This window comes from Diadema antillarum, unplaced genomic scaffold (genome assembly GCF_040938485.1).
Source record: "Diadema antillarum isolate AM-2024a unplaced genomic scaffold, OU_Dant_1.0 seq00001484_RagTag, whole genome shotgun sequence".
Lineage (NCBI taxonomy): Eukaryota > Metazoa > Echinodermata > Echinoidea > Diadematoida > Diadematidae > Diadema > Diadema antillarum.
Window position 1 is genome coordinate 142,043 of NW_027272223.1, and position 20,169 is coordinate 162,211.

Genomic DNA, 20,169 nt, shown 5'->3' on the forward strand with positions numbered 1-20,169 from the left:
AAGGTAATGAAAGCCAAAGAGATAAAATAGTATGAAAATATAAGAACTGCATCACTACCATCACTTGAACCCCCCCCCCAAAAAAAAAAACAACAACAACCAACACACACACTAAGGAGGTGTAAGTGTAAACCCTGCACAATGCAAAAGAGTTGCTGCTGGAGATACGCCCATCTGCTTCTCAGCTGACAACCTGTGTGTGATCGTTTGCTACCCATGTTACTCTCCATCACAGTTTTGTTTTGTCATTGTCTACCAAATCACAGTTATTACCCACACTTTTTCACACTACTCATTTCACACCAATCAACAGATCGTAAAACTCATGTCACGTCATATTGCGAAAAATAGTGGTATACCAAATCTAGTCAGGCACGACACTGTATGCTACAGGCTCTACTTGTCTTATGACCTTCTGACAAAACGAGACAAAAATAGGAATACTGAACTGCATCGGCGAAGTCTGTACCAGCAGACCCCTACAGTAAGAATTCTCTTGTTCCAACTCCAATTCTTTAGATGACCTCTAACTTTTGAGGCACTGACCTTCATTTCACACAGAATTGTGTCCAACCTCGAGCCTTACTGATACATAATGCCCACAGCAAAAACTCCTAGTAACAAAAAATTTCTGCATCAAATGGTAGACACAGGAAATAGTGTCTCTAAAAAAAAAAATCAAAGCATATATCACAAAACATCGCTTACACAGCATGCACATTGCATACTAGTATGTGCTTGAATACAGTTATACTGATATTGTGAAACTATACATCTGAGCAAGAATTCTGCTTCACTCATGATAGATGAGTGCGTCCAAGCATGTTTGAATCTAAGGATGCTTCCAACAGAATGACCAAGACCTGGGTTGACCCCTCTTGACCCTGCCTTCCTTTGGTTCCTTTTCTCTGACTGGACATTTGTCCAACACACTTTGGGTGTTGATAAAGCTGGGCACTTGGGGGGGGGGGTATAATCATGGAAAACTTTGCAGGAAAAGTGCATAAAACATCAACTCTGAGGAATATGAAATCTTCTTCCTCCTTTTACAGATTTCGAACAGATTATTTGAATTGATGAAATTCTTGCATCAAGTTGTTCTTATTCCAACTGATTGACAAACTGCCCTACATCGATGTAAATGTCACGGCTACTACTGAAACACAGATCAATTCAGTGCTTATTTACGTCGATGTAGGGCACTTTGTCAATCAGTTGCAATGAAAAACAGATTGTTGTTTAAAACAGGTTCCCTGGCAGGGTCAATGTGTGTAATGTCTCTTTTACAGAGTTTTCACACTTACGAATAACGTTTAACAATGTTGTGTATTAATTAATCTTTTGAATTTTTGAATGAGAACTTGAATCGCATATTTCTCAAGACAAATTTGGCAAAATCAGGGTCCAGAAGGCTTTCTTGGTGGTTGTTGGTTGTTGGTTGTTTGTCTGTTCTTTGATTTCTGACATTATGGTTACATCATCAATCAAATGAGAATCATGATTTGCAAAGTATGCAGGAGATCACTGCAGACTTGAAAAATGAATACCCCCAAAAATACCAACCCTTTAGTTCTGAACAAAATGTATTCTTTCTCTTCAACAGAAGATTTTTCCCCCCTCATGTGAGAGGCATATTGGACTCTTCTGCTAGGGTAAAGATAAACTCTAAAGCAGAGACACACTACAGAATGCTGTCTCATTCCCACTAAAGAGGGGGGAAAAAAAGAAGAAGAGAAGATTAAAGTGGCAGTGAAGCTTTACCAGTGAGGTATATAATCACTCCTGAGCTAGCAACAGAGGAATGAATAATATGACAGAGCATTAAAGCCAACAATCTCACAACACCTTACACCATTCTTTTTATTTGAGTCACACAACTAATCATCCACAGAGCATGATCTGAATGCCGATTACACATCAACTGAATAGACCGGTTTACAAAACATATTTACATTTTTTGCATACCTTCATTATCTTGGTTGTCCCTGACCAACCACCCCACCCCTGACAATCAAAAAGGCTACACGAGGTTTGCCTACCACAGCAACAACTATTGCAAAGGACATTTGCATTGCATAGCTTGTTACAAGGTCCTCAGGAGGAGGGGGGGGGGGGGGGTGTGAAGGTATTTAAATGCATTACTAAACCAGCCTATCCAGGGGACTGGGTACGCCTTATTATCCATGTAGCACGCATGGATACAAGAAGCGAAGTCATACCAAACAATGGCCCGTCGTAATTAGCTAAGATACATATGCCACACAGGATTCTTGAAACAGCTGTTAAAGTGTTCTGCTACAATACAAAACAACTACATGCAAGGTACATGACTGTGGTCACATCAAAAATTCATGCTGACTCACTGTGGTACTGGAGACTTGGAACTTGGCTTGAATTCAAAATACCCAAAATCTCCAAAGTTCCAGCTCCCATTACCATCAACACTGTCTTCAAACTCGCTCTGCTAGGCATGGTTAACTTTATCATGAAGTGAGAAAATTGCTCAATTTTCTTTCCCCCTGTACATATATTAAAAAAGGGAGAAAAGGTGAGATTCTTCAAAAAGAAGAAAAAAAATGTCCCATGGCACCAATCAGCACACTTAAAGAGCAAAAAACAATGGAGTAAAGAAGAAAACTGCCTCTGGGCAACACTCCATGGCGGTGGCATAAAAACAAATTCTGAGGAATGCTTGTTGTAAAATATATTTTGACACACGTACATACAACTCAACCCAAATCACAGAGTTGGCTAAACTTTTTCGTTAAATCAAAATTAGCCGACTTCATTGGCTGGGAAGCCCATGAGGGGGTTCAACTTTAACTTCAGATACATATGAACGCTCTTGTCGTACACAAACTTTTGAGTTAACTTGAAGTTCAGCCAACACTCTCAACCACAAGACTGTTTGTGGTCAACTTGTGGATGGCCTGATGACAGAGTGTACTCCTATTGAGGCGCATCTGTGTGAATAAAGTTATCAACCAGTCTGGCTTTAACCCTTTCCGTGCCAGGGACTTTGGACAGTATTTACGATTTCTGTGGGGGTTTTGTGCCAACTGGCACTGAAAGCTCACTAAGGGGTTAAAAGCATAATTTACCATTTGCAGATGAAACAAAAACCCAGCATTAGTGCTTTAGAATACAAGGTATAGTTCTAAAATGTGAGTTAGGGATAGAAACCGCAATAAGAATTTGAATCCCTATATTCGATGTTATGCATTGTTAAATACACAAAATGTGAACACTAGCTATAATAAGGATGCTTCCAGACTAAACTGTATACAGTTATGGTTTATTGAAAAAAATACTGATATCTCCTTATATTTTAGGCTCTTTTACGAAAATGTTATATGGAAGGATGTTTTGTGATACAACGGATCGACAAATATGCATTAAATGTTATATCTTGAACATTTTTAAAATCACTGCTCCCAAAGGTAAACTGGACCTTTAAGCTCGATTCCTGCAAGCATGCATGAAAACTGCTGGTAAATGTACCTCTCTACAAAAACTGTCCTCACATTATATACACACACACATACATACCAAAGAAGTTTAGTGTTTTGTTACTGTAGAAATATTGGAGCTAATGTATATCATTAGCATTCTTGGGTCACAAGTTACTTGTTACTGCTTGTGTTTTGATCTCAAATATGATATGAGATGACAAATGATTATAGAAAGTCCAGTTATGACATTGAAAAAAGAAGGAGGCTGATAGATTGATCCCCCCCCCCCCCATACCAAAGGTGCTCCCCCCCCCCGAACAGTTTTAGAATAGCCCAAAAAGCCCGGTCTGGTTAGGACTGAGATGTAAACTGGTCTCCTCTGTCATTTCTCCAACAAACACACCTGTTTGTCAGTGACCTTGACATTTGAAGTAGGGAGAAAGGGGAATGGGGGGGGGGGGGGGGGGATGAGAGTCACTCTTACCCTTTAGCATGCACCAGCAATTTAAAGGACAAGTCCACCTCCATATACATGTGGATTGAGTGAATGCAACAATATTAGTAGAACACATCAGTGAAAAATTGAGGAAAATCGGACAATCCGCTCAAAAGTTATGAACTTTTAAAGGTAGGGGATACCTTTTACAGACCTCCAAAAATGCAGCAAAACATTAAATATGAACCTCAGGGGACTTGTTTAGGCCACTGCTGAGAAATTTGGAAGTCAACAGTTATCTACAATTTGAATAATGCACAAAACTCAACTACTCAGTAGTTATGTGTGTCTGCCACACTTAAGCCTTTTTGTTGCAGTCTTCTGTATTTTTTATCTATAAACACAAATCTAAAAGTATAAGAGCTGATGTAATAACATATAGAGTGTGTGGCAAGAATGTATATAGAAATGTTTGTAAGTTTTGATGAACTTTCTTCACAAAATGTACATGATGGACACACATGCAGTGTATGGGTCTGCAAAGGTAGCCTAGTAATGTACTGGAATTTACGGTGAGCCCCGAAAAAAATTCAATTCAAAATCTAACGATCAATAAAAATGTACTAAATGTTACATTCCACTTTCAATATTTTATGGGAGTTTCTAAAATGATACTATCTTCAACATACCACTGTATTTATTCAACTCTTCATTTAAGGCATGCAAATGGGATTCCCTACCTTATAAAGTATCTGTGCAACCACTGCTGGATGAGAAGACTACTATAGTGTATGATGTCACATGCGTAGAACAATATAACGAAAATAAAAGAGAATTTCACAAAACTTTACTTTTTGAATAAAGTGCACATTTCTTCGACTTGTCACTTACATATGTTAAGGGTAATATTATTGCCTTTGCCTTCTGAAAGGGAGAAGTCGAGTGTTCTTTTGTTATGCGAGAAAAGTGAAAATATGCTGAATTTTCTTTACACTTTCTTTATATAATTGTACACATGTGACATCACAAGCTCAAGTAGTCTTCTCATCCAGCCGTGACTGAGCAGAAACTTCAAAAATTCATTATTTTTGAACGGATTGTCCAATTTTCCTCAAACTCTCATTGATTTGTTCTACTAATATTGCTGCATTCACTCAACCCACATGTCTATGAAGGTGAACTTGTCCTTTAACTGCTTGAAGGGTTACATGGTAAGTTAATGTAGATATGAAAAGTCCAGATAACAAAACACTGAAAGGAAGGGGGAATACCAAAGGCCTCTACTTCTTACACTGGTCTCTATAGTTAAGTTCTGGATATCTTAGAATGGAAGCAGTATTGAAGTGGGTAATTTATACCATAGTTTGTTTTGGTTTTCAGTCTTTTTCCATCATATTACATTCATATTCATCTCTGATCATATCAAAGTTTCCACACATGATTTTTCTCCAATTCCCCACTAAAATTGCAAACGAAGTGCTCATCCCCCAAACTGAGTAGCTAACATAAAGGCATAACTTTTCAAAGCTCAATAGTGACCATTAAAAAGCAATCTGAGTAATTAAAAAACAATTCTTCAGCAATTATGTTCACACCAGTGCAGACACAATCTTAACAGGATGCATAATCGTTGGTACCATTTATCTGTGATTATTTTGCAACATAATCTTTTTTGCTTCTATCATATTTTCTTGCAGTAAATCACCAGCTCAGAGCCAGGCGAAGCATTGCCAGGTCACGATGTGCACATTCGCAGCCGAGAAGGGTGGATCGGCTCCTCAGCTGCATGAAAGCGTGCTGACACATGCGACTGCCAGGAAACGAGCCATCTTTGACCGAGGCCAAGAGAGGAAATCTGGGGTAGTGCTATCTCAACCCACATACATGTGTACAGTTTAAGGGGCAGGGGTTTGAACAGTCTCTCTTCTGTTTTGTTTTGCATTTTTCTTTTTTCTTTTTTCTTTTTTTTTTTGGGGGGGGGGGGGAGGGGAGCAAGGGGAAAGTTTAGAGAAATTTTAAGAGCCCTTTCAGTTGTGTTGATGGCACGGATCAACATCATCAATCATTACTTATCTCTCTACACAGCAATGCCAGACTCGCTGGTAAACATTAAATCATGGATTGAGATAACTATGCAGCAAACTGCACTGTCTCCAGGGGACTTCCCACAAACATTTTTAAATAGGCACAATTTCCCCAACACTTGTAGTGCAACAGGGGTTACAGCAGGTTTATCAGCCATTGCACAAACTACACATTTCCTTCACAATCCTCGTGACTGTTACAAATTGAGAACTGAAAACACTGTCAAGAATTGCTAGAGTAAAGATCGACTGATGTGGGTTCTGAAAATGCTCGATCTATTTTAATGTACATGTAGTCTGTGACCAAATTATGAGAAGGTCGTCATTTTTTAGTTCACATCCAGAATTTATCATCTGAAGACACAGTGGGTCAGGTTTTTACTTTAAGCAGTGACAATTCCACAGGAGTCTTGGTTTCTTTATCAGAAGGAAACTGCACTCTTTGGCATTGGGTCTGACTCACATAGCTATGGCGAACTGGTTACCACCAAAGGTCATGAATGTAATCTAATACTTACAGCATTATATTGTACATTCATGCATAATTTGATTTCCTAGCACTGGGTCGTCTGTTATCATCCATTACATCATCAAATATTGCTCAACCTATGACTATTGCATGCAACGTATGTATGCATGTATGTATATGTGTATGTATGTATGTATGTATGGATGTATGTATATGTGTATTTATGTATGCATATAAGCCTGGAAGTACAGTTTTGCTTTTCTGTATTTTTCCAAGTACTTACACAATGATGATGAACTGCTGGGGGAAAACATGCGTAGTCCCACATATGTCATTTGCTGCAGGCTTTATAGACAAATGAAGAAACTGGCACATACTTCAAGACTAGTGTCTTTGTGGATGTATTTACGTACTTTTTCTTTAGTAACTGCATTAATTTCTCTGGACTTAGAAGGGTGTTACTTGAGAAACATAACAAAAAACAAAAACAAATATAACACAGCAGTAGTAGCAAGCCTCAATAATCTCTTGCTGTGCATACACCCTGCATCAATGTAGACAGTGCAATGAATAATATAAACATTCAGAGACTCAGGGTAACTATAACATTATATACTCTTAGCTAATATCTGTTGGAAATAGTTTTGTTTTTGACTCAATGCAATATATGGGACACTAAAAAACAAACAAGAAAAACATCAACAGAGTAATTACATTTATAACAGTGATTAATTTATCTTACTTTAACATATTTCCTATTAAACTAATCTACACTTTACCAGGTATCCTGGGAGGGTATAGGATCATGCTATGCTATAAGGAATATGCGGTAGGAGAACTAGGTACACGCCAAATTGTTCAGTAAAGGAACCGACATAGGTCAACACAGAGGTGCAATATCACTTCTAACATAATGGGCCAGTTAACACAATAGTGACTTCAATTATAATCTCACCATCAACGATGGATCATTCCATGATACAGACTTAACAAACGCACAAAATAATGAGAACACATCTAGCTCCCATCCCCCCCCCCCCCCATTTTTGACGAGCAGAAGGGTGGATCCTCCATCTACATTCAAAGTTCTCAGCAGGAAAATCATCACAAGCTGTAAGAAAGAAGTACGTTTACACTGTTGGCTGAATCGCTGTGCCCTCATAAATGAGAACTTGTTCTTCTACACTGTTGGGGTTCAGAAAAAGAAATGTGGGGTCAAGTTTTTCATGGAGGCAAAAACTTGCGTAAGCAAAGAAGTGCAAGCAACAAAAACTTGACTTTGCACACTACCCTTAACCAAAAGACAAATAGATAAAGCAGCACATCTGGAACTATGGACATATCATCAGGGCTTGACTTGCAAATGGTGAAACCCATTAGTGGGAGAACAGGGACAAAGAGAAACCAACTTCAACTTTAAGGCAACATGGAACATTTCCTTGCCTGTAAAAATGATGCAGCACTGGTCAGCATTCTGTCACCCTTGGGTGGTACGACATGATCATAATCCTAACACCATACTGGTAGTAAAAGGTATCAAGTGCCAAGTTAAACCAATTTCAGATTGCAATTTGTTGCTTTCTCTCAACTCACTGTATCTACGTGTCCAGCCAATAAAAATATTTCTTTTTATGGTTCCACAATAGTTGCAGTGATTAAAATTTGCTTAAGCAAAAGGGGGGTGGGAGAAGGGTGGAAGTTGGAACTGACCGTAACTTGTCTTCCTGCACTTTCACTAGATAACGGCAGAAAAATTAACTTAAATCTGTCTTTCATTCCAATCTTCATCTGCAATATGATTTTACACATTGGTCATGAACACATCATTGATTGCTATGTATGTTTTCAATATCAGAGAAATTGAAATCAAAATCAAAGTCACATCAAATCACTTTTCTTCAAATAATATTGACTGAAAAGAGTTGTTGTTCTCCGAGGACTAGGCACTGTCTTTGCCTAGACTAAAATGCATACACACAAATGGCACACACTGACTACTCTCATAGTACCTACACTTTGGCAATGAAGTGTAACATTTCATTTGAAAGCATTCTTCTTCTTCTTCTTCTTCGTCTTTTAAATGAGTACCATGCCTTTACTCCTGTGTGCAGACCAGCCGCACTACATGAGATATTGTTCCATTCAAGATGACAAGCAGACATGTTGCATGTAGGTGCCAGGCTTCAGGTACCAGTAATACAAGCAGCATGTCAAACTAGTTTCAGAGAAGGTGATGGCTATTGAAGATGAAGACTGCTCCTATAAGCTGTTTTGCCGTTGTAATGTTGACGCCGATTGTGATCTGACCAATGGCGACGGAACCGGCTTTTTGTTGGGTATCGTCGTGGCCGCCGGGGACGACAGATTGACCACCACCGACTTTTTGTTCTCGCCGACAGAGGGGGCAGTGTTGATGGCTGGCGGTGGCGGCGTGGTGGTGGTCGACGGCGCGCGCGTCGCATGGTCCGTAATACTGAATACAAAACTGAGGCAGCCCATCTTGATGTAGCTCCCGTGATGCAGCAGTGCCGTGCCCTCCCACCCTGCTTTGCTCCCACCGATGAGGTTGGCACCGCTGCCGTGGCAACCGCACGGCTTGGGGTTGCCGGCGGGCGTGGCACTCATGCGAGTGGGCCTCTCGGGCTCCTTGGGTGCCGGTGGCTTCTCCTCCGCCAGCCTCCTCTCGTAGTTGGCTCGTCTCTCGCTGAACCGCAACCGCTTCTTCTCAATGATCTTACGGATCTGCGTGCAAGAGAGATGAAGACGACAGATTGATAGAGGGAGCTAGCCTCTGGTCCTCAAGAAGAGAATGAGCTGGCTTTTCACATACATCTTTCCTACTTTGGGAGAGGGTCAGAGCAGGATGAGATTTGGGACTCCTTTGTTTGCTTACGCTATAAAGATAAGTCACATAACTAATTTAAGTATAGTGGAGTACTTGTAGTTCACCTGCAGTGCACTCCCGTTACAACGAACACGGTTATAACGAAATACTGGTTACACAGAAGTAAAAATTTAGGCCGCTACATTATCCGCTCTATGTTTTTTATTGTTTATTTTTTCGGTTATAACAAAATTTCGATATGACGAAGAAAAACTGTCAATACTGAGGACTTCGTTATAACGGGAGTCCACTATATCATATTCCTACCATGCAATTATAATGGCAGTAACTTTCATACAATCCATGTGACATCATTCAGTCTTTAGCTGATGTGTGTACGCACTGTGTGTTTGACTCTTGGGAGACAGATTAAGTTTCACATCAAACACTCCTGTAAAGAACTCTAGCTCACAGCCTCTGAAGCGCCGATACACAATACTCACATTCTTGACGAACGGTGCAGGTCTTGGCGGAGCAGACACGGGTTGCTCAGCCAGGTCGCACGAGTACAGGATGTTGTCCACACTGGTGCCGTACTCGCTGTAGTTCAACAACTCATATAACCTTGTTGTCTGGTAAAAAAGAAAAAATGTTTGAAGTAAGATTAAAAGATTCTGTCACCTGTAAGTAATACATCTTTTCACACCTGCAATTTTAACCAAGACATGAAACAGAAATGCAGCCAAAGTTCATTCTTACATTTAGGGTTCTTCTTTGCATTTTTGATGTAACCTATACAGGAGTTACTACTGACCAGTTTCAAATACAAACAAACAAAAAAAGAAAAAAAAATCTCAAACACATCAACTCACATATATAAGCCTAGAAAGAAAATTTCTCTAAGAACACTATTCTTTGTCAAGTTTTGTGTAACATCCCTGAAAGGTACATTTTGGCACTCAGCATTCACTCGCAATAAACAAAGTATCTATTCATGAACTGAAAAAAAAACTCTCATCTGAAAGTCTTTGGGTCTGTTTTGTGACGATTGAGCATAAGTTGCAATAATTGCAGTTAACGCTCAATCTACTGAAAGTTATTCAAGGTTATCTTTTTTTTCTTGAAATCAAGCATAAGTGTCTTTATGAAACAAGACTTACGCTCAATATTGAACTTATGATCGATTTACCAAGTCACACTTGATTAATTGAGCGTAAGGTCAAGCGCAACTATTCATGAAACATGCCCTTGGTCTGGTATGACTTGAGTGCATTAGCTGGGGTTTTTCTAGAGCCCTCACCTCATCATAGAATATACAGGCATGTTTGGGCGAGACATAGTTGCAGTGACCATAGTTTCCAAGCCAGACATCCATGTCACTAGCTGTAAATGAATTGACAAGAAACATTCATCATGTAATCAGATATTTGCTATTGAACAATATCTCTCTTTCTTGACAGACATAACACAAAGTTAAGTTTGACAGGATAAATATTCAGTGGATCTTATTTTATCAATAGATAAAATGATAAAATATTGTGCATACATCAGAACTTACCAATCGAAAGCTACATCGCTACCTTGTATTATAATGTGAGGTTTCCTGATTACTAATTTTCAACACTTTGAAATCAAACAACTGTAATGGTACTTATGGAGAATTACACCATGCCCTTTGGTAGAATCACTTGGTTTGCTCATCTTGATAAGACACAAGTGTGACATTTTGAAAACTGGATCTTGTCTCATTCCAGTTTTCGAGTCATTGAGATAAAATAGCAAGCTATAGATCTGCGACATGAACGCTAAGACGATGTCAATTAGGCAAAAAATGGTGTTCTGCACATGTGCAAGACAGCTGTTTCCATTGTCCAACCTGGGGACCGTTTCATGAATCTTTTTGTCAGTGATTTACACCGACAACTGTTAAAAGCTACTGAAATCCTTGCGTCTGATTGGCTGATAGCAAATTTGTCGGTGAAAACCTCCGACAAACTCGTTGATGAAACGCCCCCCCAGGGAGGCTGCGTCGTCTTAGCGTTCACATCGCAGATCTAAAGCTTGCTATTACAAGAATTGACACAACACTGATACAATAACTAACCATTATGACAATTTCATCTCAAGTCATGACATGCCCGATGTCCCGAGAATAAATCAATTTGAGTTTGATTTCAAGTCATATAATACCACATAAGACTGATCACAAATTATACAATTTATCGATACCTACATTCAACAGACTACTGCCTGAAGTATCTAGCAGCACCTCAAGATTATCAGTTCAGTCTTTGCTTGAAATAAACGTGGCATACCTGATCCTATATGGAGCGCTCGATAGCACATTGGAACAGGTGCCATCAATCCCCGCCCACTCAGCGGACACACCATGGCTCTCGCCCGCACCTTGTGGCACGGCTTGGTGGCAGCTGCCACATCTGCACTCGAGACATGTGGCGCACTACTCACACCAAGGGTGACCCCTGCAGACGACGGATGCGCTGCAGCGGTACCCTGGGTAATGATTGTGGTGCCTGGCAAGCTCCCGGAAATGGATGCTGCAGCAGTCGTGGTTGTGGTGGTCTTCTTGTTGACAACCGTTGTATGTATTGTCTAAATAAAAAAAGACACACCCGTAATCACTCGTAATTATCTGGTTAACTACGTAAGGATTCATTATACATTAATGTGTAAATTCATGAAATTTTTCTGTTGAGTTGTTTTATTGCAACAGATTGACAAATTGCCCTACATTGACGCAAATAAGCACCGAATTGATCAGCGGTGTAGTAGTAGCCATGACAAAAGAATCATGGGCATACATACTTGAGCAGGATTCAAATCTACAACCTCCTGATCTCTGGACAGGCGTCTTATCCACTAGACCACCGAGCTTCCGCCCAACATCCAGTGCTGGTTCTAATCCTTCTAACATGCAGCTGGTACTGCATAATTATTCAAATTCATGAAATTCTTCCGTCGAGTTGTATTTTAAAAAAAAAAAAAAATTTAATGTCGATCTAGGGCAATTTGTCAATCGGGTACATTAATGAGTCCTCGATGCACAATTCCACCACTTGCAAAATTGTCTCACAAGCCCCAATGTGTGAAGTGCTATGCCTGTGAATCATATGGTATATAATCAGTACAATATTGCCAGCTGTCTCGAGACTTTCTAACTTAGTTTTATTATTATTTTTTTTTTTGTTCACAGCCAGCAGAGAATACATACATAATTAGTTTCTAAAATGCTTCCAACTTTGAATGGGAAGTGTTTCTTTCAGAGAGAGCCAATGGGCTGCATTATCCCCAAATCATGTCCCACACCTATGGGATGGCTTACCTTTGGTGGCAGTAGCTGCTGTAACCTCTGGAAGGCCAGGATCTGAACTAGTCTCTCATCAAGTCTACTCAGCTCTACATCTAAATGGTGACAGATGGAGAGAAAGGAAAGAAGGGATTAACAAACACATCATAGGTTGGTAAGTGGTAGAGAGGGATTAAAGGTAAAATAAAGTTTCCATATGATTGCAGAAACTGTTGATTTTTGCTCTAAATTGGAGACATACTCATAGTTGTCAAGCATGTAGTCTTTCTTCAAGAAAGAAATAGAATGAGGAATGAGTTCCATGAAACATGTCATAATAGTCACTAGTGTCATGTGAATTGTACTTCATCAGGGCCCCGTTTCATAAAGCTGTTTGTGAAGTTACGCACAACTTTACGAACATCTTAAATATGACGAGCCAAGTGGGTTTCCAAATCATTGTTAATTTCAATAGCTGAAGTTGAAATTTGCAGATGATAATGATTATTCTTATATGTTAACACATTATTCTAGTTGAAAGTGTATTTTTGCCCCAATGTAGATGAAATATTGACATACAGTCGTACTTTGTTAAAACATCAGGAAAAAAAAAAATGGGCACACATAATGGCACTTCATATTCCAGTTGTTCATAAAGTCATATGTAACTTTTACAAACAGCTTTATGAAACAGGGCCCAGAAAAGCTAAATACAAAGATCATCACAAGATACACAATGTCCAAACACCATGACACAGTCCACGAGAGGATCAGTGTATGAGAAACTTACCCCCAGTACCATCAATGCATGCCTGCAGCGAGCTGTTCAGGTTGATGATAGCTGGTGAGGAGCTCAGGGTGGCAGGAGTGATCTTAGCTGTGACCGTGCCCGAGTTCAGGGGGGCTGGACTCAACTTACCTATGGGACAGATGTGTGACATAATCTTAATTGTTGTCTCATTAAGGGAAGGGGTGGGGTGTTCAATGTGTTATATCAACATGTAAGTCGTACATGTAAGTAGGAAGGAAGATCAGAAGATGGATATTTCCGTGCTCACAGGTACTTTTGAAACTTTCTAGGCTCTAAACACTTTCATTTCTTTTCATTATCAATTTACAAAATATGACTTCTAACCTACTTATTCTCCACATTTCTGTTTACATATGCTCTAGTCTATAGGCGCTGCTTCTCGAGGTTCACATTATCATATTATTACTCTTCATTTTAGTACACTTTAGACACTGCTTACTTTGTTTATATATCTCCTTTGTTTTATCTTTTGGCAACTGATGTTAAGTACAGATTCCAAGGACAAATGGTATGTCCACAATCCATAACATACGTAGTCTGAGACATATCCAGCCTGTTGGTACCACAGGTGTCATGTGTGTTGTAATATACCATGCTATCATAACAAAAGAGCTGCCAATTACTTAGTTTCTTGTTGAAACCCCATCGCTTGCAAGTGGGATGATCTGAAATTAACTTTCTAATATGGTGTGATAGGGATGTTATCCATGATTCTATTTTCTACAACGCTGTGATGAAAACAGCAACAGCTATTTCACTCTTCTCTCTCTTCTGGGCCCCGTTTTATCAAAAGATAAAATCGATTTTAAATTTGTTTACTACACAGGCTGCCATAGACTTACAGCTGAAATCAACTATATAATCAATTTTAGCTCTTAACAGGGCCCTGGACCACTTTGTAATGCTCAGAGAAAAATTTTGCAGACATTGTAATGCTAAAGCTGTAAGACATGCTCTCAAGTTGGATGATTCTACACAATATGAGGTCACATGCAGATTTTGTTTGGTCCAGATAAGAGAAACTTGACAAGAAGTTTCGTAAGTGAATATTTACCTATCGAAATGTGGGGTATGCCCATGAAAGCCACTGAAGAAAATACATACATTGTTGGGATGAATAAGATTTTGACAGATAGATGACCTGTGCCTCACTATGAGAGTAGTGTAAAACCACACATTTTCGCATGCATCAAACTTTCATAGGTTTCACGAGGATTGAAGATTTGTGAAAAGTAAAATGCACACAAAAGTCTTTGCTTACACAATGCACTAGATGCCAGTACAATGTTGTACACTGCACAATACTTACAATTTTCATCAATTTGCAAAAGTTTCACATCATGAATGTTTCTGGTTTTACAGTAATTCATTCTTGGCCACTCTGTGTCCTCACTTATGATACTAGAAGTCAAACATTTCTCTTCTTCATACCAGTATGCTCCTATTCCATCAGTAAGAAATAGTATTGATGACCAGCACTGATGAAGGAATAACTTTACAGATAAGAATGTATCATTACCTGATGAGGCTGGTATTGTCACCACTCTTCCTGCCAGTCCCGTTGACCCCTGACCCCCACCAACGGCCATCTTAGTTGGCATGGTGATGGTAGTAAACTTCAGGTTGCCTGCCTGTGAGGTGGAAACAACCTTGGCGGTAGACGGGACCACCACGCTTCCACTGCTGATCATGACTGTCGTGGTGGGCGTGGAGTTCGTCTTCGCCGTTGAGTACGTGACGGTCGGCAGCGACTTCACTCCAGGAACTGTCACCCTCTGCACGGAGGCGACACCTTTAGAGACTACACTCTCGCTATTTGAGACACTGCCATTTACCAGGCCAGTGCCGGTGACGTGCAACGTCCTCCCCTCCTGTGCGGAGGTGTTTGTGCTGCTCTTTGGAGCAGCGTCAGACTGTTTTGTTTTGACCACGATGTGATTGTTCACGGGCTCCGCGGCTTCCAGCGCACTCTCCAATTTGTTGAGGTTCATGTTTAGGGGTCCATTTGGAATGGAAGAGGTAGTGAGCTTGAGGGGACCATTGTTCAAGGCCTTCAGGTCAGCCACCGTCCTTATTTTGGGTTCCCTGGTGTCAATCAAGTCATACTTGTACCCTACTCTTTTCACACTCGTCCTCAGGTCGGTGCCCGGGGCACCTTTTGCACCATTGGCATTTGCATTGGATGGCGGCGCAGCACTGGGACTACTCGACTCTTGGCTGGAATTACTGCCACTTGCTGTAGTTGCACTGCTGGATGATGATGATGATGATGATGATGATGATGATTGTGATGATGATGATGATGCACTGTGGTTGGACGGTGTTTGTGTGGTGACTACTGTTGCAGCTGACGAGGTCTTGGATAGCATGGATGCAGTAATGATTTTGGGTTTGACTGGCGGTTCTTTCGGAAGGGACTTCTGAGCTAGATACCTTGCTATACTTGTCTGTAATGCCACGACAGACTTCAGCCACTGCAGAGAAGCAAAAACAAAACCAAGAAACATCACATTATATGAGTTCAAAAGTCAAACAAACATTCTCTAAACAACAAATAACTAGAAATATCACTTAAGGTGATTAATACCCCCGCCCCGTGACGACAGTCTTACCCAAGGAATGATCTTTCCTTGATCTTCTGCCATTTAAATGCCGTTACCATGGCAACGCAGCTTCCGACACGTCCGAAAAATATGTCTTGCACATCTTCCCACCAAGACTATTGTGTGTGCCACATTTCATAAGCTTTTGTCAAAAACTGAGGAAGTAGTTCAATCCACAAGATCTTTCCTTCATCTTCCACCATTAATATGCCGTTACCATGGCAACGCAGCTTCCGACACGTCCAAAAAATATGTCTTGCACATCTTCCCATCAAGACCAATGTGTGTGCCACATTTCATGAGCTTCAGTCGAATACAGAGGAAGTAGTTCAATCCGCAAGATCTTTCCTTGATCTTCTGCCATTTATATGCCGTTACCACGGCAACGCAGCTTCCGACACGTCCGAAAAATATGTCTTCCACATCTTCCTACCAAGAGCAAGGTGTGTGCCACATTTCATAAGCTTTGGTCAAAAAACTGAGGAAGTAGTTAAATCCGCAAGATCTTTCCTTGATCTTCTGCCATTAATATGCCGTTACCATGGCAACGTACTTTCGGGTACTGTCAAAAAATGCGTCTTGCACATCTACAACCAAAGGCACACATCTGTACCAAGTTTCATGGAAATTGGGCAAAAACTGAGGAAGTAGTTTGCAACACAAAATTTTCCATCATTTTGGCTCATAATATGTGAGCTGTTACCATGGCAACATACTTTTTGTCACTGTCAAGAAATGTGTCATGCTGACCTATATCCTAAGACAAACATTCAATATGAATTCCATGAGAATTGGAAGAACACTGATGAAGCAGTTTTGCCATGAAGCATTTTTGCCATGAAGCATTTTGCCCTATATTTTACCAATAACATGCCGTTACCATGGCACGCACTTTTTGCCACTGCGGAAATATGTGTCTTGCACATTAACATATTCAGACGAACGTCTGTACCTAATTTCATAAAAATTGATCAAAAACTGTGGGAGGAGTTCGCGACGCAAGATTTGTACCCATTTTTGCCCATGATATGCCGTTACCATGGCAACGTACTTTTGGGTACTGTCAAAAAATACGTCTTGCACATCTACAACCCAAGGCACACATCTGTGCCAAGTTTTATGGGAATCGGTTGAAAACTGAGGAAGTAGTTCGCGACGCAAGATTTGCAACGGACCGACCGCCCGACCGCCCGACCGCCTGCCCGACCGTCCGCTGATTCCTATATACCCCCTTCAAACTTCGTTTGGCGGGGGTATAAATATATCAAAAGAGATCAAAATGAAATGCACAGAACACCTATAATAAAATGTCTACTTATCAAATTATCAATCTACAGAGCTAAATAAACATTCTTTCCTTTAAAATACTCCAGTCATACCTTTACAACCTTATAAAGATCGGAAAGGGCAAAATAATGTGTTTCTTTCCTTCCAAACAAATTGCTCATTCTGCTAAACACAAGACATGAATGATTTTGTTCCTAAAACTACTTGTGATTAGTATAATCAATATATGTTATAAGTCATGCATGCAGCAATCACTAACAAAGGTAGGAACAAATGAACAATCCCTCTATGGTGTGTGATCATACTATCCCCTGGTAGCCTAGATCATGGAAGGGGGAGGGGTAGGATTTGGATGAGTCACATCCAGAAAGCCCGCAGCTCCCCAGCACTTTTACCTCTTCTTGCTCTTCCTGGGGTGTGAGCGACTCTGGCTTCTTCATTTCATCCACAGGGCCAACCATGGGAGGGGGGCGCTCGTGGCTGAGGGGTAGCAGGGGAGGGGGCAGGGCATACTGGCTTTTGATTGATTGCGGTACCTGAAAGTCAAGTGCAAATGACACACAAAATGTAAACAAAGCAACAACTGGAAAAAATTGTAGAAGGTGACAATGTGCTGAACTTTAATGCACCAGCTTGTAGGTAAGAATTAGAACCATAAAATATGATGCTTCAAAAGCAGCTTAATTTTTTCATTTGAAATAAAGCATACTTTCTTTATTCATTTATGACCTAAATTAGCCTAGAAGATTTCTCTGTAGTAACTCTATGGTTTGCATGAATTTACGCAATAATTCATCAATTCATTGAAATAAACAAACAATGCAAATTAAGTGACGTCCTCAGGGTACAACGCGACACTCACTCGAACAGCTTTGCGCCACCGACACTTTTCCCGCCACGGCGGGCCCGACCGGTGGATCTTGTTCAGGAACTTCAGCTTGACGGCATTCTGGTCCACCCTGCCCTGGAACTCGTTGAAGATCTTGCAGCGCTCCGTGTAGCTCCCACTCTGAAAGTATGGCTGAAATTTTGACAGACAAAAAGAAGGGAGTGTAAAGAAAGAACAGACGATGGGAGGGCAAGGGGTACACTGGGACAGTGAGAGAGAAATTTAAACTCTGGAAACACTAAACAGCACACAAAAAACTGGAATACTGTAAATGCTGGTATATTTTTGCACACAGATATTTTTCGTGAATGAGGTCACAAACATTTCTGCAAGATTTGTGTGTGTGTGTGTGTGTGTGTGTGTGTGTGTGTGTGTGTGTGTGTGATTTGACACCAAGGCCATTATAGGTGTACAAATGCCTGTCCATAAAGTTAATGTGATCATGATCAGGTGATGATAGTTTTGAGTGTTGTTAAATTTGCTGGCCAACAGTGATTTGGAAAATTTGTGAAAATTAAACCCTCGCAAAAATAACTGCTTCTACAGTATAAACTAGCACAACAGACTCTCAAATGACGTGTGGCAAACTTTTGATAACCTATCGCCACGACATTAGAAAACAAATTTCTTCCACTCCCCCAAATCCGTATTTGGGCAATGGTCCCTACTTTTCACGGGCAAGTGCCTGGTCATTTCAATTGCCCAACAGTGACTTTAAGTTGCCCCAGGCAAGGAAGTAAGTGGGTTTGTAGCACCATGCTCCACTGGCTGTTCGTTAGACGGCTGGTGTACCCTTTTAACCCTTGAACACATGTCACAACACACTCCTGGCCTGGACATGCAACCACAAACATTTGGCACTGACAGATGTGTGGGAGAGTCATTTTGAAAGTCCCTGCAGAGTCAGTAATCTTGAACAGTGACATATTTCACAACAAACATGATTTTCGCCAGATCACACTATCAACATTTCTTGCTGATCAATCCCTAAAAACCTCATACATAATATGAAAATGAGTATCGTACATACTGATATAAAAAAAGAACACTATTAACAAATGATCTTGATAGACACATACATCAATGAACACAAATATCTCAACATTTTCATGCTCAAAGTGTCTAGTTAATTGCATGGATGCCATAATGGTTTAATAGAAAATAAAGAAGTAGATTAATCGAGACAGCACAGCAACACTAGGAGGATTCAGCTCACCTTCTCCAACTCTCTCAAACAGAGATGCTTTAATATCTATGATTCTATCTGGATATGATTACAGCAACAACTCCAAAGCCTTACAGGTTGACAAATTTTGGCAGACAAACACACATACACACACACATACACACAGACAGACTGATATATATATTAGCTTCAAGCTCTCTACAAGTTTACTAATCTCTCATCCTGGTAATGGAAAGAGCTACATTCAGATGCTATCATCACAGCAAGGGGGGCTTACCAGAGTGGATTCCGGGTGGTTGGGACACATCCACCTGCCGGTGGGTAGGGATGTGATGGGAGGGTCAAGACAGTCTCGGTGGAAGAGCAGCGGGCAGTAGTCACACTGAAGCAGCGGGGCCACGCGACAGCTCCTGCAAAGTACAGAGCAATGAGAACATTTCTAGCCCTCTACTGACAAAAGTTATACTTCTTCTTCTCTATACTTCCTCTCCCTTATCCTTCTAATTTAATTGCATAAGACTACTGAACAGCAAATAATACTTTGAAACTGAAGACATGCACATTAATATACATCAATCTACGCTGTACATGTGTTTAAGTTGTTGTAATTCTTTTTCTGCGATAGTTTATGCTCTCACACTGCTTCATTTTGCCTCAATCCCTTCCCCCCCCAAAAAAAACAAAAACAAAAACAAAAACAAAAACAAAATGGAGTCCATTATAAATATATTACGAGTACTTCAAAAAGCAGAACATACTGATAGGATTCCTCCTACTTATTGTTCACCCTAACATGAGAGACAGGCATATCACAACACTTC

At 40.4% G+C, this 20,169-nt stretch overlaps 1 protein-coding gene across 1 annotated transcript in view; it reads right to left on the bottom strand.

Annotated features, from left to right (window-relative positions):
- Positions 1-7,565: 7,565 nt before the first annotated feature.
- Positions 7,566-20,169, bottom strand: part of LOC139709975 (PHD finger protein 12-like) — a 36,223-nt gene continuing 23,619 nt past the window's right edge. Inside the window, exons 7-16 of the mRNA XM_071621924.1 lie at positions 19,626-19,758; positions 18,136-18,294; positions 17,669-17,809; positions 14,903-15,857; positions 13,363-13,491; positions 12,609-12,688; positions 11,581-11,878; positions 10,566-10,648; positions 9,769-9,897; positions 7,566-9,183 (exon numbers count right to left, since the gene is read on the bottom strand). Coding sequence (XP_071478025.1) covers positions 8,701-9,183; positions 9,769-9,897; positions 10,566-10,648; positions 11,581-11,878; positions 12,609-12,688; positions 13,363-13,491; positions 14,903-15,857; positions 17,669-17,809; positions 18,136-18,294; positions 19,626-19,758 — 2,590 coding nt within the window. The 3' untranslated portion in view covers positions 7,566-8,700. The remainder of the gene's footprint in view (positions 9,184-9,768; positions 9,898-10,565; positions 10,649-11,580; positions 11,879-12,608; positions 12,689-13,362; positions 13,492-14,902; positions 15,858-17,668; positions 17,810-18,135; positions 18,295-19,625; positions 19,759-20,169) is intronic.